The following is a 26307-nucleotide window of genomic DNA, read 5'->3' on the forward strand; positions in this document are numbered from 1 at the left end:
TTAATAGCAGCATGTGAATTTAGGAAACCAACGCCGCACTAGCACATGGCAGTAATTTGACCTGCTTGCAGTAAAAACAGAGGAAAAGCTAATGCAAAACCACAGCATCAGCCGTTTTTAATCTGTAATGGTGTGTAAACAAATGAGCCTGGGAAACAGGATGTCACCACAATGTGCCGTGCTGTACATGGTTGTATTAACTGATTTACATGAAGGGTCTACAATTTTATGGAAAAAAAAAATAGCATCTTTTTTTAACTTTGGAGTCAGCAACACTTGGCAACACATTGTTTTGGGCTTTGTTAAACATTAATAAAATATAATTTAAAGGCAAAGTTTAGAAGTTAAACCAGATAATAAATCATTGCCAGTGAAATTGTGCAATATAAATTAGCAGAACGCTCTATAATTAAATATGTTTTTAACTAGGCAAGTCATGAAAACGTAATCTTCATACCAATGCCAGTAAATCAAAGATTTTGTGAGCCAAATCTGATCTTAGCAGTTTTCGTCATCCTGGTTTACCACTGATCCTTTTAGCGTTTTCCTGCAATTTTTTTTTTAAAGCTTGTGATCGTGAAAGACAGCCAAAGGATCTGCTTTTAGAAATACCTCTTCTGTACTCCTCACGGTGTAATTTAAGTGTCTCTTTTTCCAAGACGAAAAACAGTGACTAATGAGATACTTCACAGTACAGCTCTCCATGTCTTCTTGCAGACAGCAGCAACTGGACTCAGATGTGCTTGGAAGGCAGAATTCTCCATTCTTGTGCCATAGATAAATCCACTCCCTGCCCTTAAAAGAGACTTATAGAGTTAACTGCAGACACACTAGGTCAGCAAATCTATGTGCCTCTCTTCAGAATCAATTCAAGTGGTTTTAAAATGACAGAAAAAAAAATCCTCAAGCTCAGCAAGATACATGTCTGAATTAATTACATCAGGTGACATTAATCACTCAAAGAATGAACCTTCACCTGTTTCATTAAACTTTTCCTTTTCTGAAACACACACAAAAAAACCCAATTGAGTTCATTTTAAATATTTTCCAGTTATATGCTTCTGACAATAGTTTCCTGGAGTTCCGGTCATTCCACATGGCAGAACTGATTTTACTAAATCAGGTTTGCAGGCCACCTCGCTCAAACACAAACCTAGAACACCTGTGTGTCCCCAAGCTTCAACTAACTGACTGATTTCTTAAGATCTTCTCTTAAGAAATCAGTGCACCACTCCCTCCTGCAGCAAAGCAGCCCCATAACATTACACAGGCATGTAAGATTTTTTTATTTTATTTTTTTTATCCAAATGTAGCAGTGGACATTTTGGCCAAACACTTCAATATAAGTTTCATTAAATCAGAGGTTATTTCTCTAAATACAAAAAGTTCCTCCTCCTATTGAGAATATCCCCACCAATAAAAATGTTTCAGTACAGATTTGGTTTCCCAACCTGAGCAGTGGTTAAACCAAACAGTTTAATCATTACAACGGAAATTAAAAATGGATTTTAAGGAAACAAAAGATAAAAACAATGAAACAGAAACAAAATGTTGATTTAGTTTCTGTTTCAGAAGCCTAAGTAATTCTGTCTAATTGATTTTACCAAGTAACCAGAGGTCTCAACACTTAGTAAAATTGTTGTAGAGTTTTTCTTGCCAGAAGAGATCACATATATTTTAAATTGTGCACCTTGTATCACATGGCTTAGGAAAACATATTTTGGCAGCAGTAGATAGAAGGATCCTGGTGGAAAACCAGCACTTATTTATGTCAATGTAACTGCAAATAAGGGCAACACAAAACACCAATAGTGTGTGAAGACATTTTGATCCTGTAGCAAAAAGAAACTATTCAAGATATTTAAGCTATGTAAAGTCATTTCTAAATCATTAGCAATAACAGTTTAAAGATCAGGAACACTCGCTGCCTCCTTTTCCATATCAGACCTGACTTCTTTCCAGTAAATTCAGAAAGTGAGAACACTTGGGACTTCCCTCCCATTTACAGTCATCTCTCTCCTCCTTATGACCCAATGCTTCCTCAGGGTATCCTCCAGGTCATTACATACTGTGCACTGAAAACTAAACAGTTGTCCTAATTTACCTCCAACATGCAACTAAGATTTGTTTTCTTTTTTTTACCTTGTATTGTGTCCACATTAAGCTAATTCACAGGCAAAATCTGTAGATAAAAACTTTGAATCCCTGCCAAACTCTCATGTCATACTCAAATCTGTTTTTCTTCAGATAAAAAAGTCATTTAAAAAAAAAAAAAAAAAAAAAACTTTCAATATGTAACAAAAAATCCAAGTTTTGAACATGTGCCAAAAAAAAGAAAATAGGAAGTGGTAAAAATCTGTACAAAGTTTTATTCTTACTTTTCAAAAGGTATCAAGATTACATTACTGCTAAAATCCAGTTACATTTTTACAATAAAATATTATGGGAATGACTCACTTTACATTTCCACATATATTGAAATGCAAGTCATTTCAATGAAATATGTATTTACAGAAAACATTCCAGCCACATTTGTTTTACAGCTACCTTTTGCAGGCATTCTAGTTTTATCAGACCAAACATAACATAACTATATTAAAAGTAAGAGGCTACAATGACCTGTTTGAAATTAGCCAACAGATAGTGTGATGTGACTGAACAAAGAATAAATAGAACAAAGAACTCCAAGCAGCTAACTGAGCCTATTGTTTCATTAGATCTCAGCGTCGCTCACATCCTGACTCTCCTAGTTCACAGAGGCCAAGTTTGTTCCTTTCGCAAAACCTTCTCACTGGGATATTAAAAATGTAGTGGAGATGTACTGGAGATTTAAAAAAAATAAAATAAAATCAAAACTGAATGTGCATGACACCTTGGTGGTCTGTGTGTCAAAAATAAATGTATATTCTGATCTTTTATTTCTAAAATTACTCCTGGCTGTCTTCACACTGTAATGCAAGACTTATGTCCACTCATGTCCACTTCTTTCTCTGTAAATATTCTTCTGACTGGAGATACTAACATTAAATTCACACCAGATGTTGATGACAAACACACACATCAAAACTATTTAGTTCATAAATTAAATTTAATGAAGTCCAACCACAGGGATAGGTATTGAACCAATCAACAAAATGTGTTCAACACATTGCTCAATGTGTTGAACATGCTCTGAAAGCCAACAGCTGAAATATATTATTAAAGTGAGGCAATATATAACAGGTTTAATAATATTAGATAGCCTATTTAAAAGATTTCTCATTACCAAGGTATTATACAAATAGCATTTCATTATGGTTGAAGAGTTCTTAATGTAATTGTACTCGGGGATTTTTGTTTTTAACTATAAAAATTGAACTGGCCCCAAACCTTTAGGACCTGAAGGTAGTTTGTATGTCAAAATGGCTCAGAACTACACCTGAACAATGCTTACTAAAAGAGTTGCCTTGATATTATCATTAATAAAATAAAAATTTGAATAAAGTAATAAATACATTTTGGTAAACATGTTTAATACTCATTTCACATGCCATTCAATTTGATTTCACAAACTGTGATTTATGGACTGATTTGTTGCAGCTTCTGTGTGCATCACTTGGGTTGATACCGTTTTAGGATAATTGGGATTTTAGGTGAAATAAATTTTACAGGCAATTAAGTCAAATAAAGCTGATTTACAATTTTACGTCTGAATGGCTGACGAAGCATGTGCTCTTCATTATCTAGGGTCACTCGTTTGATATCTCTTCTATCTTTCTTCCTCTACATAATGCAGCTCAGATGAGAGGAAGGATGTGGGGAACAAGCTTTGTTAACACAAAAACAACAGCTGGAAACAACGCCATTCTTTTTTCCAGTGCAGGTCTGCGGAGTGTTGGTGAAGCAATACATATGAAGGACAAACACCCTGGATCAAAACATGTATGGAGTGATGTTGTTCTCAGAATATTACTTCCCTAATGGTAACAATACCTCATTTACCCAGGCCATTTCCTGCTGTAATTGTGTGGACAACACTTCCACTGCATTCAGAAACTAGCACACACCCTTGCATAGAAATCAAAAGGAAACGGTCTGTCTAATCAAATACGTCTAAACCACATGTCATGATGTGTTCGAGTGAACAACAATACCATCTTGTAGTTGAACATTTATTGTGCATAAGATTGTGAATATGTCTTTTAATTATTTGTTTTTTAAAAGGGGGTTTTGCTACACATTCGATCCATTGCACTCAAAGTATTGTTTACTCTTACAAAATTTCAGAAATATGTCCCCATGGGAAATTTGCCACACACCCAACTCCTGCCAGAGGACGTAAACAACTGAACTCTACCACATGTATATTTTACTAGAATATAATGTAAGCAACTTGTTCACTAGGTCTGACAATATTTATTTTGTTTTTAATTTTTTTTTATTGTGCATTCCTTTATTTTGTCTGCTTTGCCTCTGTGCTCATCTCCTTTCTTTTTCCATTTTTAACAGTAACATCTGTCTCGCTTACGGGACCTGAAGAGTTTTGTAAATTCCCAACACATTGCCCTAACAGCAGAAACAATTAGATTACAATGAGAGACTTACCCTAAAGTTTCTGCTGAAAATATAAATTCTGAGTGCGGTTTTAAATAGACAAAAAAAAAAAAAAAAACAAGAATGGAAGATGTCTGTAAGAAATAAATATACGACATAAAACAGATACAACTCCTTTTCACTACTGAGTTTAATTTTTAGCACACATTTGTGGGTAATCTTGAATTGAATCACAGAACAAAGTGGTCTAAGCAATAAATAAAGAGAATAACTTGGAGTTCTTAACATTGCAGTAGTAATGTAGAAACAACTCATCACCTCCTGACTTTGAAATTAAACCTACCAATCCTATGCTCAAATCATCTTATTTAAAGACACAAAATGGCAACAAGTGGGTGAAAAATGCGAGAGGGAATTAGCAATGATGCAAATTCACCGAGCCACAAGAAGGTCGTTATTAGACTGGCTTTTTCTCACAGAGGGCAAAGCTCAAATTAGAGCTGCGCGATACTGCATATTTTGGTTATCGATCCAATAGCAGATCTTTAGGGGAGTCAGAGTGAGTGCCAACTCAGGTTTATGTACCCGGCTTAATTTGCTCAGCTCTGTAAGTAATATTGTGCAACTGAGAAAAATAGTAAAACCACTAAAAGACTGTGAATTTCAACTTGTTACAATATTTTATTTATTCCTGACATGTTCTAAGAACTCGGATAAGTGCTTTTATTATGAAAGCTTGTAGCTTACCACTTTGCCTTGTGCTAATGACCTTTTCAGCTTTTCATCAATAAATTGACAGTGTGATTTGAATAGGAAATTCAATTTGGTAAGAAGTTACACCCTATAATGTTAAGGGCATCATTGAGCAAAAACACCGTCAGTCTCTTTAGTGTTTTTCCAAGAAACTTTTTTGAATGTGACCAAGATGAGTTCAAAGGCAGTGGGCAGAAGGAGCAGCTCATGGAGATAGACTGCTTGGGTGTTGCACAGAAAAGTACAATGAAGTGAGCTTTGAGAACCACTGAGGTATGCACAACATTCCCAGGATACACACACACACGCGCGCGCACACTTCACTCTGGACGAAACAGGCTCACCATTTCCACACAGAGAGGCATTGTATGCACAGCCCTACTCGCAACAAAGGCGACATGCAGCGAACCAGAGCTTTTCATCTACCATCTACACCTGCTGTGAGCTTCTGTGTGTGCGCTGTTGGAAAGAACAAGTGACAGAGAACAAGACCAACTGATCAGCTGCTAGGACACAAAATATTTTCCATTCGGTCGTCTAAAAAGAAAAAATTGATGCAAGACCATTTGAAAGAAGAAAAACTTTCAAAGAGAAACAAAAACTAGTTTCATTATACTTTCTGAGTAGTAATGTCATTTTGGGAGTCTTTCTGTTGAGGCCACAGCAGAGGAGACTGAATTCCTAAAAAGATTAAATGTTTGGGTGCAGCTGGGGGTAGAAATGCCAAAGGCGAGTAATGTGATCTAATGACAAATCAACATCTGCTGGTGATGTAGAATAAAATTTAGATCTGTTGTAGTGTGCATTTACTTTGTAAACCAATCAACCAAGTAAATCATAACTAGTCGCAGAACATCATAAGATGTTGATGCATAAATTAAATCATTTTAACCTGCTGCCATCCAGCCAGCAACATAGTAAATTGTTGCTAAATTTAGAATATTGCTATACAGTAATCCATTACAGCCATGCTCAGAAAGTTAATGGTGGGAGCCAATCACCTTCATTGGATGCAACAAAATGGAAAGCACACACTTTTCCAGACTATAAACATGAAATAACACACTGTTCTTTCCTTCAGTTTTGTTTTATTATTAGAAAGAATTCAAACCTTCTACCCAGAAACCAGCAGCACATTGCTCCTTTTATGCATTTAGATGTTGAAATAGAGCAAAGTTTACAGAAGAGAGTTCAGATGTGTCAGAGCTTTGAAGGAAAATAAAAACTGGGAAAAATAATAAGTTAGATTGAACACAGAAAAGCAAATTGGTGACACTTGGTAAAGGTTTGACTGGCACAACCCCCCAAATAAAAGTAAAACCTTTTAATAATTTGCTAATAGAGCTACTTTACCTCTGGCTTTAATGATATGTTGTATGCACAACATGAATGCATGAATGGCCTCCTTGTATTCAAGCACTGCAATGCTCAAAATTAATTACCGACCCCTACATAACAGTTTCCTTATTTGTGAGCAAATGTAGACAGTTCTTACACAAAATGTAATTCAATCCCAATAATCCTCTTTTCTTAGGGTAACTCCAGTTTTCAGATTTCTTGTCCTGAAAAATGAAGCTCTAAATCTTGTCTTAAACTTAAAAGATGTTATTCTTTGCCAAAGTAAGATTTAAAGGAATGATATGAGGAGAAGGTTAGCATGGACAGCCGGGCAATCCAAGTTTAAGAGGCTCGTAAAACACACACAAAAATGAGTTCAGCTGGCAGAATCAAATTACAGTAGATGAGGTCTGGTATAGCACTGTATGGCACTAAGAGGAGCTGGAATGCACGGTATACACAAATGAATAGGAGCACAAGCATATAATAATAATAATGCAGTATAAGTGCCACTCTGGTGTATCTGGTTCTGGGCGAGACCCTTGCCTCTCTTAGTACCAGCATGCAAGCATCAGTCACCTCTGCTACACAACAGACTGAAAGCAGCAGAATACAAAACACCTGCACAACAACAGATGCGTCTTTAATGGACATCTGGCCAGACCAGAAGGTTCAAGATATTACAAATAACACAAAGTAGTGCAAAAATACCAAGATCTGACCTTCTAAACTGACAGGCTTGGAAACAGCAGTAATCATCACATGAACAGGCCCTTATTCTGGAGCAGCTGCAAAGATGCTAGGCTCAGACTGAAAGAATCTGTTGATAAGATAAATGTTGGTCACGCGCTTTACAAGTCTGTGGTTTAGGCAAGGAGCGGCAAGAAGAGTGAGGCCAAAACACAACTTGTTGGCTTATATGCAAAAATGCTGTGTTTGAAGGAAAAACAAACATAACGAAGCTGCATGATACTTTAAGGTTGCAGTGGAGATTCACCTTCCAGGAGGACAACCTTTAAAATATGGAGTCATTTAAACTGAAGCATATATACAGAATGTGTTAAGAGTCAAAGACCTAAATCCAAGTGAAAATATGTGGGAAGAGTTATAAACTTGATGTTCAAATCTTATTTCTACCTGATATGATTGACGTTGTGGACATGATTTTGTCTCTAGATGTTCAAAGCTGGCAAAGATATTCCCAAAAAGATTTACAGGTGTAATTGCAGGAAAAAAATCATCCTACAAAATGTTAATTCAGGAAAGCCAAGCATAAATGCACTGCACACTTTTTATGTCTTCATTCATAAAATACATTTATTTGTTTTTTTTATTGAGCTTTATATTAAAACTACCGACTGCTTTGTGTTATAACTAAAATACAGTGAGGTTTGTGGTTCTAACCTGACAAAACTGTGGAAAATTTAAAGTAGGATTAATACTTATGTAAGGCACTTTTAAGGCTTGTAAAGAGTTAAAAAAAGAAAAAACAATGGGGAAAAAAACAACAACAAATGAAATATATTAATGTGAAAGTGCTACAAGAATGAAATTTAAGGAGTTACCAAGGTCATAAGTTTTGGGAGTCGCTGACCACACTAAGCGCTTTAATAAATCAGTGAGCTACACATTCATCTTCCAGCCAATCAATAATCCCAAGACCAGTCAAGATGAGTGACATTAAAAGTACAGAAATGCAATGTACAAACCTTGTGCAGTCACAGTGGCAATCTATAGTCCAAAGGGCCTTAAAAAGAAACACTGAATTCATTCAGCACTGAAAATAAATGGGAAAAAAAGTAATTTGCTGTCTATATAACAAATGCGCCACATGTAGGACAAGATCGAAGATGTTAACAAACACACAACATCACATAAACATGCCGAGCACAAGCACACTGATAATCATGCATACAAACTAATGTGGTTTCGTTTTTACTTCAGAAAGCTCCACTGCACCAGAGTTGATGAGGTGTGATCGCTAAAACACACAAACATGCACAGAAACTTAACCACAAAAAGAAGAAGTGAAAATGTCAACATCTGTTAGCTTGAATAAGAATAGGAGATACAACCGATCAAAGATATTTTTCTATCAGATAAGAATATTGGAAAAAAATAAATAAATACAAAGCTGACCAACAAGCTGCCTCCACTGAACCTTCCATGTTTCTTATCTTGCTCAAATGGCCTGACATCTCTGCTGCCAAACATTCAGTGGGCGGCCCAGTGTTTGAGTTCTGAAGTCCAGCCGTAAAGGCACCACATGATGTCCAGTGATCAAAGAGGAACTTCACCGACCGACACGGCCCGGGTTCTGCTTCTGGCAAACCTCCAGCATTCTCCCATGTCATCAAGATTCCCGATGTTGTTGAAGCATTCACACATGGTTCTGTGCAGACAGATCAAAGATGACTTCCGAAGCTCAACACCAAACAGGCAACAAACCAAATTATGTCGGTCTTAAACATAATTTCGCTGCGGTAGCAAAAGGTTATTCCTTGTGCATAAAGTAGAGATAAAATTAAAATTTATGTGCAGCCTTTTCACATCTGAATGTCTGTTCCTACTGTTGAATAAATAAAAATGGATGCTTATGCACACTGGCTCGTGACAAGTCGGTTATGAGGTACCTCCAGAAACTGGGCTTGCAGGCTGTTTCTCCCCTGCTGGTCATAAAAAGCTGGGAACAAAATCAAGAAAATGGAATTAAATTCTGAGGCCCGACTGCTGACTGTGAGCTTCATCAGTAGCGGCATCAGAAAACAAAACAATTCTGAATCAGATCTTGTAGCAGGATTAAACAGACTCCAGAGCATATCATTGCCCTGTGACAGAAAACTATTAGTTTACTACATACAGCTCCTTGCAGCTAAGGTGAGACTCTTTTTCTAAACTTCCCCCCTGAAGGTAAACATCAGTTTGCCAAGTCAGCAGAACCAGACCAGAGCCACATGTTATTCTGACAGCATGCTGTCCACCAGCTGCAAGCCACCTAAGCTATTTGTTGTGCATTTCAGTGATAAATGCAACTCTTTATAGAAGACAAATATGCTTTCAGCAATTAGACAATACAAAGCCTTACAAATCCCCACACTAACAAGAAAGCTACAGCTAAACGCTGCACCCACAGGGGAAGTTGCATAATTTAAACTACAGGCAAGAGGAATAGCTGCTACAAATTACTATTTTAAAACTGTCTGCATGAGACTTTTTAACATATTAGCTGAAGATCCTTCGATTCTCTCTCTTGTGACAGCACCTCAGCTGTGAGATTAGAAATTAGAAAAGCAGTGATCTTGTAGTGCTTCATCTGGCTTGGTTTGATAGCAAGGCGCCTGTGGGGGTCTTCACAGGACAGCTCCCAACACTGTGGGTTTTCTTCTGTAATGACATCCCACAGATTGCGTAACTCTGCCACTGTATGGCCCTCAGGCATCAACTCTCTGCTACTGTAACCATGAGGCTGTCAGTGACTCCCATCCCCCTCTTTCTCTCATATACATGCAGTGTGCTCTCACAGATAATCGCACACATGCTGCACGCTCAAGGTCCCATTGTATCCGACGAGCTCTGAGGAGGCACGAGCTGGCTGCTGTCACACTCACGGTTTCAATGTACAGTACACACAAAGAAACTCATGAGTAAAGCTCAGAACAATGCTTCATTGGCTGAAAAAAAAAAAAAAAAAACAACAAAAAAGAAGCAGCAGTCACGAGACGTTGTGATCTTGCCTTAGACACTGCGGTCCCACGTGTTTTACAACGCACCAGCTGAGTCAGGAGATTTTCCAACAGAAAGCAGGAAATCAATACATTTGGCAAGCTTGGTGGAGTAGCTCTTTTATTTAGCAGATCATTCTCAATTCTACTCACACAAATGAGATGGCTCCAAATACAACAAGAAGCAAACTCTTACTTCTTGTAGTAAGACGGTTCGGTCAGTTTATGTCGTCAGATAGGGACCCGTTTTATTTTAAAATTTTAAATTGCTTGCTGTCTCTTATTAAAGGGTTAGAAATGTCTGGTCTGTTCTATCTATTTTGACTGGGGGGAAAAAGAACGTCGAAGTCAGCCTTAACCCATTAAAGAACAAAACAGAGAAAAAAAACAATTCATCTGGGCTGCATAAGCAGTAAATAAATGTGTGAAGACTTCACTGGAGTCTTCACACATCAAACTCTTCCATCCACACAGCTAGGATCGACTCCATGACTCCAGTGAAGACTCATGAGAATACATCTATAAATCCTCCACTAAAATAAGTTTAAAGGAATTTAAAATTGGTAATAGCAAAATCTTCAGAGACATATTGGCAGAGCATGTGTGCTCACATATGAGTTGTATTTGAAAAGTTGGGAAAACTGATGCATAAGCTTTCTGTATATTTCCCTGCCAAAGCCTTCATGCCACTTAAACAAAAACGTCATTGGACTGGAAGAATATTTTTTTGTTTGTTTTCAAAATGTTTAAAATAGAAATCTAAACAGGATGACAAGCAAATCTATTCAAGCCCCTTTCAATCTGATGCTCCTAGAAAAGGCTGATGCAACAAACTCTATGCGGACTCATGAAAAGAGTCCGAATAGAGTCCGATTTAATCTCAGTGTAAATCCAGTTCTTTCATGAAGGCCTCAGAGGTTTGAGAGAACATTAATGAACAAACAATATCATAAAAAAGAATTTAATAGCTAGAATAGCATAGTCAAAGTCTAAAGGTGCATTTAATTGAGAATTTTCTAGTTCCAAGAATTAGAAAATTGCCTATTTCCTGATGCTGTCCATCTAGTCTGGCTTACTTTAGGAAAAAAAGACAGACTAGACAAAGGCTACGCAAAGCTGGTAGAGACAAACTCCAAATAACTTGTGGCCACAATTGAAAGGACCTGTCTACTATAGGTAGACAGGTGGTCTACTATAGTAGAACCACCTGTCCTTATAAGCTTATAAGGACAGCTTATAAGCTTCACCAGGAAACTGAACATAGACACATCCAAGTTTTTAATAAAAGAAAAATAATAATTATCTTCCACTTCACAATTGTGTGCAAATAAAACACACTAACATTTGTGGTTGTAACAATGCAGAATGCGAAAAAGGTCACGAATACTCATTGTCTTCAATACTTTTTCAAGTATTGAACTGAATACTACAACATTTTATACTGTCATCATAAGGAGGCAATAAAGCCTTCGTTACACATGGTTGCAATAAGCAGTGTAGTGGTTGCTAACCAGACAACGCCTTAAATAGGAAGACAAACAAACCAGATCAGTCTGCCAGAAAACGTGAGAGGAATGCTGTAATCTTTCTTTCATGTCAGCTCGTAGTAACTGTATCTCCTCCAGAAGTGGAAACAGATCTATTCAAGCAACGAGAACACGGTTTATAATGAGCCGGGATTCATTTGATGATTTTCTAGGATGTAATAATAAAATGCATATAGTACATAAATAAACCCAATGTAAAAAAAATAAATAAATAAATTTGAACATTTTCTGAACGTGTGGTCAAATTTTGCTATTTTAGGTTAAGATGTGTTAAAATAACAGATGGATTCCAAACTTACTAAATTATAGACTAAAACCTTCCAGATGTGTCTGGCCATTGTTCAGTGATTTATATGATGTTACTCCAAATGCTTAATTTAATTCCATTGGAAGGGTGTCAATTTCCAGTCCTCTGGGGCCTGTGTTAACCAACTTCTAGATCTGACTCTGTTTAATATTGAAATGTCTCACTTAGATCTCAACTTGAGTTCTTAGCTGCAAAAACACCAGTGAGCTACAGATTTAAATTTGTGAAAGTAATAATAATTAAAAAGGTATATTCTGCAACCAAAATTTGCTCTAACCCGAGCAAAACACCGGTCCTAAAGATCTAACAAGCTGAGCATTACAAGCTGTGAACATTAATAATTTCCACATGAAAGGAGAAATGACTCATGAGTAGATAACTTGGGAAAAAAAAAAGAAGCCTTTCTTTTCAAATATGTAGCTAACTTCTGAGCTGTAGTGTTAGAGTAAAAGACCTCTTGAACACAACAGGTAAATAGCAAGTGGCTTTACTGTTTCAAGTTAAACCAATACAGTAATGTCTACAGCTACAGGGTATTGAATGGGACTGCCACACACACAGCTGCTGGAAGAGACACATCCTAAAGATGCTCTGTTTGGTAAATCACTTACGTATGCATCACTCTGTGATATTTATCCTGTACAATGCAATGGAAAAAGAAACATTGTTTAAAAACACTGAGTATTTATAAAGGTCGAATTCCCTGGTCGTGCAAGTATGTGCATCTTTAGACTAACTTTGTTTAATCACCTTTTTTTTTGTTTGTTTGTTTTAGACTTTGTCCTTCTTTGACAGTGGTCCACCATGCCACATCCTGACTAGGTCACATACGTTCACCCTGCCTGCAAAGGTTTTTCAAATCTAGCAAGTTGTGAGGACATCTCTTGTCCACAGCTCTCCTCAGGTGACCTCACGGATTTTCCATCATATTCAATTCTGGGTCAAGACTAGACCAATCCAAACTTTTGTTTTTCCTCACAATCCACTCTTTTAATTCACCTGATGTGTTCTCAATTTCATTGTCATGGCGAAAAATAAAACTCCATTCAATCTTGCACTTTCTAGCAGACACATGATTGTTGGGTCATAACGGACTGCTATTTGAAACTTCAAACTTTTAATCACAATGCACTTTGGCTAGGTGCTGTTTGGAGGTTTACAATGGACTACAGGCAGAAAACAACTATTAACAATGACGCGGTAACACAAGATAATCCATGTTGCAAACCTGCTGTAAAGCACAAGCTATGGTGGATCTGAGCTGCCTCGGAGTGAATTATGAAAAGCGGGAATGATGACGGCTGCTAAGGAGGAATAAGCCACAAACAGAGAGTTCAAAGTTAAATATTCACTCCAAATTCAAATCTAATCCACTTAAGTAAGACTGACAACTTGTCTTTTGGCTGAACTTGTTGAGAATGGCATTATCTTGACAGCAAAAAAAAAACATGCCAGCCAGTAAAAATATCAGGAAAAACACTTAGAGTGCCATGCTGCAAATGCTAAAACGGCTGCAAAAACACAGCAAAAGCAGAAGGTGACAGATGTATAGATAAAAGTAATTTAAATTCAAATGCAGAAAGAGAGAGAGAGAGAGATGTTGCTACCTGAGAGGCAGATGAAAGTCGTGTAATCTCCCTGGCCACCAGTGGCCAGGAAAGGTATCTTCTTCTTTGTCCGCCTCTTCACCTGTACACCAGCGAGCATCTTCTCATCGTGAGGCGTGAAGAGCTCCTTGTTGATGGCTGACTTGGCACTCATCTCCGACGCAGGCAGAAATAAACCGGTGAAAAACGACTAAATGGAGGGATCTAATCTTCACTGAAGAGGAGAAGAGAAAAACAGACACAGCAAATTTAATTAGACAGAAAGAGGATATTCTGCACATTAAGAGTCAAATTTGAATTCACACTTCTGGAAGTCCATCAAATACAACCACTTGCTTGTGTATTTTAAATCAGAGTAAGAAGTGTATAAAATATTAGTATTTATTGAGTATTAGTTTTAGCATATAGTACAACGTCCACAACATATGTTCATCTATACAGTATTTTGCACCAAGTGAAGACTCATAATTGTAAAAATTTGACATTAATTGTCTCTGAAGTGTTGATGTTTGATTTTATAGATGAAAAGAAATAAAGATTATTGAACCAGAGAACAGGATGAACAATGGTGAGCAACAGTTTTATGTTTTGCCAAAAAATGTGATTAGCTTTTAGGCATCACAAAACTGCATGCACATAAATTACATTACCATAATTCAGCACTGTGACAACGTGGTCCCAGGACCAACCTCTGGGGAACAGCTTTGCCTATTTTAAGGTAGCTGAACACAACCTTTTTGTAATTGACACAGCAAGATCATTTTTAATCTAAGCTAAGAATCACCTCAATCTAAGCACAGAAATATCATCACCTCATTCAAACTGCTACTACGTTTTATTTTTTTAAAAATGGGTTCTAGCTTTTGTTACCTTATTGTGATGGGAGATTGCCTACTGTGTTAACAGCATACAGTATTCACATCTCTAAATACTTTACAGAAAAAGCACTGTTCAAGAAAAAAAGAAAAAAAACTGAGGCTTGCTGCACCAGCTTTCTGTCAAACCACAAATACTGCAGACATTCTGGCTGCATCTTAAGAGTTTGCATATTAACTCTATGCCAAGTTTTCACTGAAAAACAAGCAAGAATGGTACGCTTAAATCAGAAGTTATATCCTAACCTTTTTTCATCAAACCATTTCCAGTCATGATGCCTCATTAGCACCATTTCATTCTGTTTCCAGAGGAGAAAATCCCTGCTATATGAAAGCCACGTTTGCAGTGAAGGGTTTTTATCTGTCACAAGTTCAAAATGCTGGTCAGCATCATTAAAAATATTTGCAAACACCAACTGTTGTGTAAAACAGCACTTGTGCAATAAATTAGACTGGTGAAACAGTGGGTGTCCTGAAGGAAGAACACAAAAGTCCTGATCTGGTGCTACTTATATATATATATATATATACACATATACTGACCATGAACAAAGTGTCATGGTCAGTCATTTTAAAACCACATCTGAATTTTTACACTAGCAACTTGCTCCATCTCTTATTGCTACTTTAAAACAAAAGTGAACATTGAAAGAAAGAAAAAGTAAAACAAGCCTCTGAACAACACGAGATGCATTTTTGTTACTCTATTGGAGCCGCATTCTTCAAATTCCTTATAACTACATTGTTTTTGCGTTCTGCTCTGAAAGCACTTACAGAATGAAATGGCTTCAGCTAAAGCTATTTGAAGAACCGTCGAGTTCCCCTGATGCAGAACAGAAATTGTCCCCCCATCATTACACACCAACATCTACCAGTAAATGTATATCTTTTTTGACTGGTGGGACACATTGGAGACAAAGCAGCAGTATGTCTGATGCCAGGAAATACTATGCTACCTCGGTTTCACTATCTGCAAGTGCAGTATATGGTCATAAAGAAATGGGCTATTTAGATCTAAATGCCCTCAAGAGTCCCGTGGAACTTAATCATCGTCTCAGCCGCAGGCATTCATTCGAGACACATAGCGGCTAACATTATATACCACATATGCCACCTTGGTGCTGACAAACCACTCTGTCAGTCTCAACCTGAGGATGAATTACTCTACAGCAAGGCAAAGCAAGGCATGCCATTAAACAGTCCCCTCATCAAAAACACTTGCTCACATAAACAAAAAGGTTTTCTAAACTTCTTGTAGGATTTAATTCATTTCTATCAGGGAAGCAGAACAAAAAGTCATAGAGCGCATCGATAAAAATCACAAAACCATAACCTACAAACATGTTAAAAATAGGTACATTTTAACATGCTAAACTATAGTCTAAGCTATATATATATGTTATTGACAAAAGAGCGTTAATTAATACATGGTGTGGTTAAATGGGCATCCAATCTAAAACTACTTCCAGTGTCTTTCGGTATCAGAGCATTAATTTCTTTGACTGCATTCTTCACTAGCCCCCCATCAGAGCAGCAGAATTTCACTCCCCACATAAAAATGAACCAAAACTTAAAGTTAAGATTTAAAATCAGTCCCTCAGGCATCTTGTATCCTGAGAAAACAGATCGAGTTTTCAGATTGTTTTTCAGGAGCTGTGAGTTTGCTTGCTCTGCACAGCGCAGCGGGAACTTTGATCACAGACGTCTACGTTTAAAATTATCAACTGCGCAAAAAGCCAGACGGCAAACTCTGAAAGTGACATTTACACCGTTGAATTCTTCCTTCTGCCCTTTAGAGATTTTTATACAACATAGAACAGTTCCTTACAAGCAAACGTTTCCATTTATTTTGCCTGTTGGTAACCAACCTGCACACGAAAGTTAAAAATCAAAGAAATAACTGGCCAAACGGCCCCGGTCTCGTAGCTCCCTATATTACCCCTGAAGCCGTCACTAGCACACATCTTCCCTCAGGTGGCCCAGCGAAGCATAAGATCAGGGAGAAGGGATAACACGACAGCGACACAAGGAGGAAAACAAGTAGGAATATGAAGAAGAAGACGCTGAAACCTCCAGGCATTGAAATGTAGCCAGCTAGTGTGCAGCTTACGGTTTGACTTTGCAAAGTCTTAACACAACCCGAAACAGCACAAGGCTGAGCAACTGTAGCCAAGGAGCTACTGTGGTAGTGAAGGCAATGCACATACATCCAGCACTGTTTGTCACCCCATTTTCACCCAAAACACTTCATTAACTGAGGTTATATGGTGCACAGGAGTGAAAAGGCCGGTACTTTTTCCTTTTGCATTCCTTTGCTCCACTCTCACTTTGCGGGATAACGTTAAATCTCTCCGGGCAGTGCTTACTGGTCTCCTGGGACCTCACTGAAGTGAGGTCTGTGGGTTAGACTGCACAGTCACTTCTTTAACAAGTACACAGTCCTGCTCTCATGACCGGGGAAAAGAGAGCGTAGACTTCAGGAGGGAAGTAATGATCGAAATGTTTAACTTATAACAGCCAGCACATAGCAGGTACATAACCAAAGTATATTTTAAACATGATCCTTGTGTAATTAGGATGTGTTATTTAACAAATGGAGAAAACAAATTATGTAAAGGTAAAAGATAACGAATGTTTAAAGTAGATTTGTTGTGATTTAAAATAGATTTTTCTGACCCTGATCCAGCAACATTTAAGGTTTTAGAGGTAGAAATTATTAGTTATAGGTGCTTCAACTTTCAATACACCCCTTATTAAAAAACAAGCTGCAGAAATAGAAAGTAATAGAGGTCTTTTGACAGTTCTCCATATCTATCAGATTGTGAGGGCATCTCTTTTCATCAGCTCTCTTCAGACGATCCCACACATTTTGTAAGGAGTTTACTTCTGGATTCTAAGCAATTCCAAAAGTTAATTTTATTTCTCTCACTCAGTCATTTTGACTGCGCCTCTACTCGAATAAGATTGTTTAGCAGACATACTGACACACTGCTGGTACGTAAACAGACGTACCCCTTTCTTTCTGGTAAGGCTGCAGCTATGCTAAGAACTGTTGTATATTTGACCAGCAGCGGGAATCAAGCGTGACAGTGGTAGAGGTTTTACTTGAAGCCGGGGGTTTAAGCTAAATTTATTAAGGTAATAATGTCTGCAGAAAACTTTATCCGAAAGTACAAGACATAATGGTTTGTCCAGATAATCTACTAAAAAAAAAAGATTAATTGTATTCTTCAAGCTGCTCATATCTACTCCTCCTACTCATATTTGGCTGGCTTTGGAAACTTGGGAGGACAAATTAGTTTCTGTCATTCTGCACTTAGCTCTGTGAGATGCATGAAAGACGTAGCAAAACGCTTTGCTACATCTGCAGCCTTTCATGCACGGCTTTCATGTTGACTCAAAGTTCTGAACAAGACCTGGGGGAAAAACTCCCACGGTTTCCTCGTGTCCATGAAAACAAATAAGCAGAGGTTCATGTCAGTAAGAGTAACTGTGAATGAGTCTAGTCCAACATTACCGTATGGCCAGATATTAAATGTCACAGGTCAGAAAACTGAGAAAATATTTTCTCGAAATTTGTTTTGAAGTTTTTTAGTGCCGGTCTGTGACACGTCTCCATTTCGGTTATGCAACAGCACAACGCTGCTGTAACGAACGCTGAATATTTACACATTATTTGAAGAAATTAAGACCGTAATTCTATATTTGCTATATATCATGGTTTGTGCTTATCTGGGAGGCACAAGCCTCAGATCCAGGAGGCAAAAGCTCAATCTCTTCAGCTCATTCTTAGGAGATGAATACAAAGTCCCTCCAGCAATTCCTGAAGTCCACCCGCAAATCTCCAAAAAGAGGCACCCTGGAGGCATCCTGATCAGATACCCAGACCACCTCGACTGACTCCTTTTGAAGCGCAGGAACAAGTTTGCTCTGAATTTTCCCAGGATTAAAAACCCATCTATAATGTGGAGCCCAGCCAACATACAGCAAAAAAAAAAAAAAAAAAAAACTAATTTCAGCCACTTGCCTGAATAATGCATGCAGGGCAAGAAGTACATATTTTGTCTGTAAAATTCAGTGATAATTAATGCTTTTCTGCTTAAATCTTCTATTTTGTCTGGGAACACAGATCTCTGCCCACTGCAACAGACAAGATCCTGTTTAAAACAGCAAAAACAAGATTGTTTTTTTTTTTCATAACAGTCATGTTTTAAAAGAAGTGTTACACCAAACTTTATGGAAAGATTCAACTAGAACTGATTACCACCCCCCACACAACCCAAGATGGAAAACCGCTGGGAAATATTGTAATATTTCCCCTAAGACTGACTGATTTTATTGCTGTATTATGACATAAACCCCACAAAACATTGCAACATTCAACATGAGTGGATGGATTTGACTGCTGTAAAGTCATCAGAAAATGTAAGCTCTAATTGAACTCAAATAAAGAAGGAAATTGAAAGAAATTTCTGGGAATATTCAGTCATCAGAAACATCAGGCAGCCTCCAACAACAAAACACCATGGGAACCATTAGGATTAGGTCCATCCCAAATGTACAAACTCCCTACAAGGACAAGTTTCTGGTGTATGCATACACTGCTGATCTGGTTTGGCATTTGTTTCTGCAGCTCAAACAACTGAGATGAAAAATAAAAAAAACTAAACTAAACAAAGATGCCTCTAGGAAACTACCCATATTCCTGAAAAAAATGGTTCCTGCAGTGGAAATGCACCTTAAGCAAATGTTCAAACAATTTCCTATTTGGAAAGCCTGCGTCCTCACTGACCATTTCAGAAGTCATTTTTACTTTTTTTTTTTTTTTTTTTTTGAGTACATACCCTGTTTATCCAAGAGAGACATACCTCTCGTTTTTATGTGGCTCAGAATTTGTCTCAGGCTTTTTTTTTTTTTTTACTTTTCCAAATAGCCTTATTATTTTATTTTTATTTTATGGGAAAAGCAATTTCAGAGAGATAACCTGCTAAAGTTCCATTTCACGTGTTGGACAAAAGACAAACAACAAAAGATGAGTAAAGTACATTCCACTGGTGTGCATTGTATATTACATTAAAAAAAATCTAAATCCTTCAGAGGAATAGCACTCCATTAAACTAACATACTGAACACGACCAGAGTGTTTTACCTTAAAGAAAAAAAACACGTTGAAAGCATTCATTCAGTTTTTCTCAGGTGACTCAGTTGATGCTGAAGGTATAAAGTTGAAAAGCTAAGCATGCATCATTGAAAAGCATACCACCCCCCGCACCCCCCAAAATGAGCTCATTGTTTACAGGCACCTTACAGCAGTAAAACATTTGAGATGGAACTGGGTAAATAGTAGAAAAACCAAATGCAGTGCACTTACTAACCGATATCTCAAACAGTGCAGGGATCATTACCACAATGACTCTGTTATATGGCGAGGCCACAGCATGAGGCATTAACAATACAAATGTGAAAGTGCATTAGGCAAATGCAACAAATGCATGCTCACAATAAATAGCACACACAGGAGCATGTGGCTAGAGAGGGGGTAAAAAAAAGAAGCGACAACTGTGTGGTAAAGATGATGCGCATATATATATATATATATATATATATATATGTGTTGTTAATTTTCAATTAAATAGATACAAAAATAAAGATGAGTTTCAGACATTCACAGCACAAGGAAAACTACTGCTGTAAGACAGGAATGGTGATTACAGCCTCAGAGATTTTGCTTCCTCCAGGGCCTCAAATATCAGTGTCAATTTGTAGGAAAACGAGCACGCCGAGTACACTCTCCTTTTTCTCCATAAACTGGCGTAGAACAGAAGATACATTTATTTCTGCCCACAGGAAAATGTTACCAAATGACTTCAAGTCGTGGATATGCAAGGGCAAAGCCAGCTGAACAGGTCACATAACGATGACTGTAAGTGGACAAAGAAGAACGGGGGATAATGTACGGTTGTGTTTATGGCTTACCAGAGCAAATTAGCCCCCGGTTTCCTGCATGAAAAGAAACAATTAATCATTTCGAGTGCGTTAGGCAGTTTTACTGAAGAGAGGTACACCTAATCTGACTTTGGTATGCACATGAACACATCCATATATTGCAATAAACTTTAAGACTTATATGTGTTGCTGTTGCTCGTGGTGTCTAACAGCTAGTGGAATCACAGAATGGAGTTTTTCAGAAAATTTGAGTAAAGCACAAGATTAATAAAAAGATAAATTAATAAAAAGTTGAGTGGTAGGAAAAAAATGTAGCTAAAGATAAGAAGGTTCTAATGGATAACCACATTGTGAACCACTATTTTGCACCAGGGTCCTCTATTCAAATATAAGATAAAAGTTTGAATTGATTTGGAAATTAAGATCCCAAAGTTTGGGGGATAATTGGAGAAATACAAATTGCTTGAGGTCCTGTTGAAATTTGTTTTGAAGTGCGTAAAGATTTAGAAGAAAATGCCATGTGGTGACGTTTTTCCAATTTCCCTTTGCAGACTAGCTTTATTTTAATGCCATGTCAATTTTCCAGCAGGACTTACCCCCTGTCAACACCACCAAATGTACCAATACCTGGTTTAATGTCTATGGTCATCACTGCACTTGATTAGCCAGGCTTGACATAATCCCCATAGAAAGTCTATGACAGGTTGTCAAGAGGAAGATGAGAGACACCAGAGCCAACAGCGCAGACAAGATGAATGCCGCCTCTGAAGCATCCCAGGCTTCCTTAACACCTCAGCTGAGACAGGCTGAATGCTTTCAAAGCCCATGCTACACTGATGCAGAAATTCATGTGCACATTTTTTTTTTTTATGAAATAAATTTTGGGTTTTCATGCTGTTAACCACAATAATGATCAACATTTTACTAGTATTATTTGAGCTCCATTTCTGTAAAATTGCATTGATATAGCAACTTTTGAGCACCTGAATGTGACTTATAAATTCTATTCCACTTACATTAAATCTACTGATGAAATGCAACAAACTTCCCAGATAAAACGCAAGTCTTTAACCTCAAATTGCAACTCATTAGACCAGTAATATCGCACCGAGAACGCAATGCATTCAATTTTGCCTTAAATAATTTCAAGTTAAAACTGTGACTGCAGGAAAACAATGCCGTTATTGTGGACTGACAGAAGCACAGCCTACAGTAATAGCAATGAACTATTCCGTTTGGACAACACCCAGATTCACTTCGGGCTGGCAGGAATTTTCACTGTCTGGGATATTTTTTTTTTTCTTCCAAGTCACATATTTGACAGGGACATCATCTCTCTCTGTGCAAATACTGGATGATTAAAACCCGGGCGCTAGAATTTAGTACGTCAAAGGAGCGTGAAAACCTGCAGAGATAACGAAGACTAAAGCATTGAGGTATGGCTGACCTTTAGGAATTCCCTGATGAATCATTAACGCGGATTATCCGGAGTTTGTCAAAAAGAAAGAACGAAAAACAAAAACAATGACGACTTTCTCAGCGTGTTTGTCTTCTCCGAAGCCGATAAATTATATTGACAACGATTGCTCATAAAGTCTACAGTGTGAGATTCACCAAGTTTTATTATTAAGAAACACCATCACGCGCACTGTCCGTAGGTGAGCGCGTGCATTCGCTCTGGAATCACCGCAAAGTGGCTGAAAGGTTGCTGACGCAGTCGCTTGTTAAAAGAAAGCGAAGGTAGAAAAACCCAAAATAAAGTTTTGCTCTTTTCTTTTGGGTAAAACGTCGTGCTTACATGCTGTTCTTCGGCAGGTGTAAAGCTTCGCGGAACTCACCTGATGTGTTAAAGCGAGCCCCTTTTTTCCACGTGCGGACCTCTAATCCCTCGCTTTATGTATCCAGCTGTCACTGCTCACCCACTCCTTACTTTCTGCAGCCTTCTCCTTATTGGTAGCTGTCTCCTCAAACTAAACGGTAGCATTTCGTGCTCGACATCGCGTCGACTTCACGTCTCTGATAGCTGTTGGTTTCTTAGCGGCGAGAGGAGAGTTTTTTTGTTTTTTTTTATCTCCCCTCCTCTGCTGCGAAGCCAGCCTGTGTCTGACTCTGGTCTCTGTCTGTGAATGGGAAACCAGTAGCAGATTTGCTAGACACAAACATGCACGCCAATCACGCAGACTGTGACACAAACCCACGCCTGCGTGAGCTGTCTTTTACATGTCAACAAATAGTTTTTTTTGCTTTTTTTTTACTTTTTTATTTTTGATTAAACATGGGCAAAATACCTCGCAACTCTATTTCTATCTCTTCATCTATTTACTGGATAGAAAATAGCCTTAGCAGTGGCGGTTCTTGCATTAATGTTGCCCCTGGGTGGGGGAACCCCTCCTCCTCATATGGCATATACTTGGGGGGGAAAAAAAGTAAGACAGCACATTAATTGTTCAGATTTAGGAAATATAATTAAATCGATGTTTAGCCACGTTTTTTATCCCTTGGAAAATTTTTGATTGGACTGCTCTCAAACAACAAAAATGACCTTGTCACCAAACCCTAAAGATGAGCTTTTTGCTATTTTTAAAAATATCTTTTTTTTTTTCATATATGTTGGAAAGCCAATATTTTTTATGCTGATAGAATGACTTTAATTTTGATTAGTGGTCGGTTATACTGGTGCCCAGCCATGCTGTTAGGCTCTCTTATTCAATGTAATTTAACGTAATCCAGGTTTGATCCAGCTATATGTCTTACTTGTACTGTTTAACACAATCTTAAGATTGATTATATATATATCAGGTGTTATAAAAAAACATGGGAAAATGCTATTTTGGGTTTTTCACAAACAGGTTTCATCAATTCATCAATCCCGTGAGTTTTTTTTGTTTTTGTTTTTGTTTTTTTTTGTGGAAATCCATAGTCTAAATTTGACTAGTTTTGGTATTTCAGATTATGAACTTGGAGGTGAACAAATGCAGGCCAGATTCCTTAAAATCCATAAGATGGTCTTCTAATTAATATAAATTACCACGATAAGCCAGATTGCTGTACATCCTGTACATATTCAGTCCACCTGAAAATAAGAAACGCATTTTAACTTAATATAAAACTTTCCACCATTGATAAATATGTTTTTTTTTTTGTTTTTTTTTTTGCTTTGAGTGCTGCTGTTGGTCCTCGACACCGGCTAAAAACAATATTCCCAACATCACTATAGACTGCTGCTAAACATTGCTCTGCTTCAAACATGCAACAGAATATCATCATGTTGACATCCTGCATAAGTACACAATAAAAATACACTTTCAATATATGTTTTTTTTTTTTTTTTTTTACTGTTTGTGTCCACATCACTGAAGCACTCAAACTACAGTGGTCACAAAAATGTGTTTTCCATCTTCAAATTACATCTTTGGAGAGGTACCTCAGACAATTTTAAGTCTGGATGATGTGTGCCAATATCACTGTAGTGGTACTGAAACAGTGTATTATTCCTGGCTGTATGACTCAACCTCTAAATATACTGTATATAATAATAGTAGGCAATTCACCACCAGTCCACAATGTCACTTAACAGTAACTGTAACTTTTCCTGAAGCCGTCTTAAAAGTAAACACAGCTCAGCTACTGCAGTCACGTCTTGTAGCTTGTCACAAGACTTGTTTTATTGTCACTTTATGTTAGTTTTATTGGTCATCGCCGCGTTAAAGGTAATATATGACTGCTAACACCCTTCCTTTGTTGCTCAGGCTTTACTCGGAGTAGCTTCGTGACAAGTCAAGCTTCGTTCAACCACTAGTTTAGACTTGCCTTCCTGAACATTTTCGAGCTTTGCTTATTTTTGGACCAGTGGGCGGCACCAATATAACAAGGCTGTCAGCTGGAGACTACCATCTACATTACATCAGAAAACAGCTCCACTGGAATTAACAGAGAAATGCACATAAACCGGTGTGGGAGATTTTGTCCAGGTGGTGTTTTGATTTTCAGGCTGTGAGCCAACCGAATTCCTCCGCTGATTGATGACGCTCCATTCCGGACCTCTTCTGACTTTATTGACTGACACAGACACGATAGCTGCACCTGAAGAAACTCTTGTTTTATGTGCTTTTTTTTTTTTTTTTCCTCTGGCTTATTATGTGTAAGAAGAATCTGAAAAGCTCTGGGAACTGAAACCATTTCCTCATACATTAATAAACATTAGGTGATCACAAACTTTAATCGTACAAAAAAAAAAAAGCTGTCTGAATCACTTATGCTTTTACAGCTGTGCGCTTGACAGATGAGAGACAGTTTTGCTCTAGTGAGTACAGTATATTTACTTTTATTTCATTTCATTAATAAATAAAGCCAATAGACAGATGAAACTGACTTGGCAGATGGGAGATCCAATAATAAAATCTGAATTTTACTTCAATTTCTCTGGAAACACTTTAGTTTTTTTTCCCCAATTCCATTCACTGAAAGCTGTTCAGCCATCTGGTGCTACATAAGGAAATATTTCATTCCAGGAATTTGGGATTGAAGTACACATTCGCTCGCACGGCCTCCTGAGACCACCTGAAACTTTGCAGATTTTAAGACAATTGCCTTTGATTTACAGACTCTTCATGACCGAGAAGAAATCCTTGTTGGGAGGGGAAAACACTTAACTGCTCTTTCAACGAGACCTGTGGGGCGGCAGCAGGAAGGCTTTCCACCACTGTAATGCTGAACTTCACCTCCGAACTCCCCGGCATGAAACACTTCTGCCATAATGATTCACTTTTTCCAGGTGGACTGAAAACGAGTCGGTGGCCCTAGAGGGGTGGGGAAATGAGGCAGACACAAACCCACACGAGCTGAGTGGGCTCCAAGAGCAGTAGCCGTTTCCTGCTGGTGAGTTAGGGATTTCAGGCATGACTCTCTCTCCAGAGAGAGCCCGGTCGGTGATTTGCCACAACACAACTGAACCACAAGATTTTCTGGGGTACTGCCAGTCTCAATAGCAACTTAAGATGGATTGCGTAACAGGCGTGTTGAAAGCTTGGCTTTGCCCATTGCTCAACTCATTGCTGAGGTTAGCAGTGAGGTTGGGATGCATGACACATCCCGCAGCCTGGAACACCCTCGGAGTTACGCTTGTGTGATTTGAAGTTTCCAAGTTGTGTTGTAGTGCTGAAGTCTTTTGGGGAGGGGAAACGGAGCTGGACTACGGACCAATCACAGCTCTCTTGGGGAATTATTTGATGAAAAAAGGACAAACATTGTTGGTTGCCTGGCGGAGGTGACGTGCTTCCTTGTGTGGCGGTTCTGTGCCTCAGGGGTCTTAGAGTCTATGAGGTTCACCTTACAAGCACACACTTTGAGTCCAGACATCAACCTGCATTTCTTCTAAGTGTAATAGATATGATCGTAAGTAATAATTTCCACAAATGGATTTCATTATCTTTGCAATGTCTAATTCGTTCAACAGATATAACTTTCCGGGTTGTAGTCGACCTCATACCATAGGCTTGTAATGACTCCAAATGGATCTGGAGAATGTATTATTCCACTGTTAGTTCATTCTCCATTCATAAAACAAGGAAAGGAGGAGGTGAAAAAAAGCTTTTGGCAGTTCTGTGTTCTCGTGTCTTGGCTACATATTCCGTCCCTCCCTGTCTCTGTATGCTCTCTTTATCTCTTCCACGAAAATTA

At 38.0% G+C, this 26307-nt stretch overlaps 1 protein-coding gene across 3 annotated transcripts in view; it reads right to left on the reverse strand.

Annotated features, from left to right (window-relative positions):
• Window positions 1–22759, reverse strand: part of stxbp6 (syntaxin binding protein 6 (amisyn)) — a 51993-nt gene extending 29234 nt beyond the window's left edge. For 2 of the 3 annotated variants that reach the window (XM_007576289.2, XM_007576279.2), the window contains exons 1-2: window positions 22467–22759; window positions 13808–14021 (exon numbers count right to left, since the gene is read on the reverse strand). In XM_007576289.2, the coding sequence (XP_007576351.1) occupies window positions 13808–13961 (154 nt within the window). In that variant the 5' untranslated portion in view covers window positions 13962–14021; window positions 22467–22759. Of the gene's footprint in view, window positions 1–13807; window positions 14022–20658; window positions 20683–22466 lie in introns of all 3 variants that reach the window. The other variant, XM_016662887.1, reaches the window with a different exon arrangement.
• Window positions 22760–26307: the final 3548 nt, after the last annotated feature.

This window comes from Poecilia formosa, unplaced genomic scaffold, assembly GCF_000485575.1.
Source record: "Poecilia formosa unplaced genomic scaffold, Poecilia_formosa-5.1.2 Scaffold8, whole genome shotgun sequence".
In the NCBI taxonomy this organism is placed as follows: Eukaryota; Metazoa; Chordata; class Actinopteri; order Cyprinodontiformes; family Poeciliidae; genus Poecilia; species Poecilia formosa.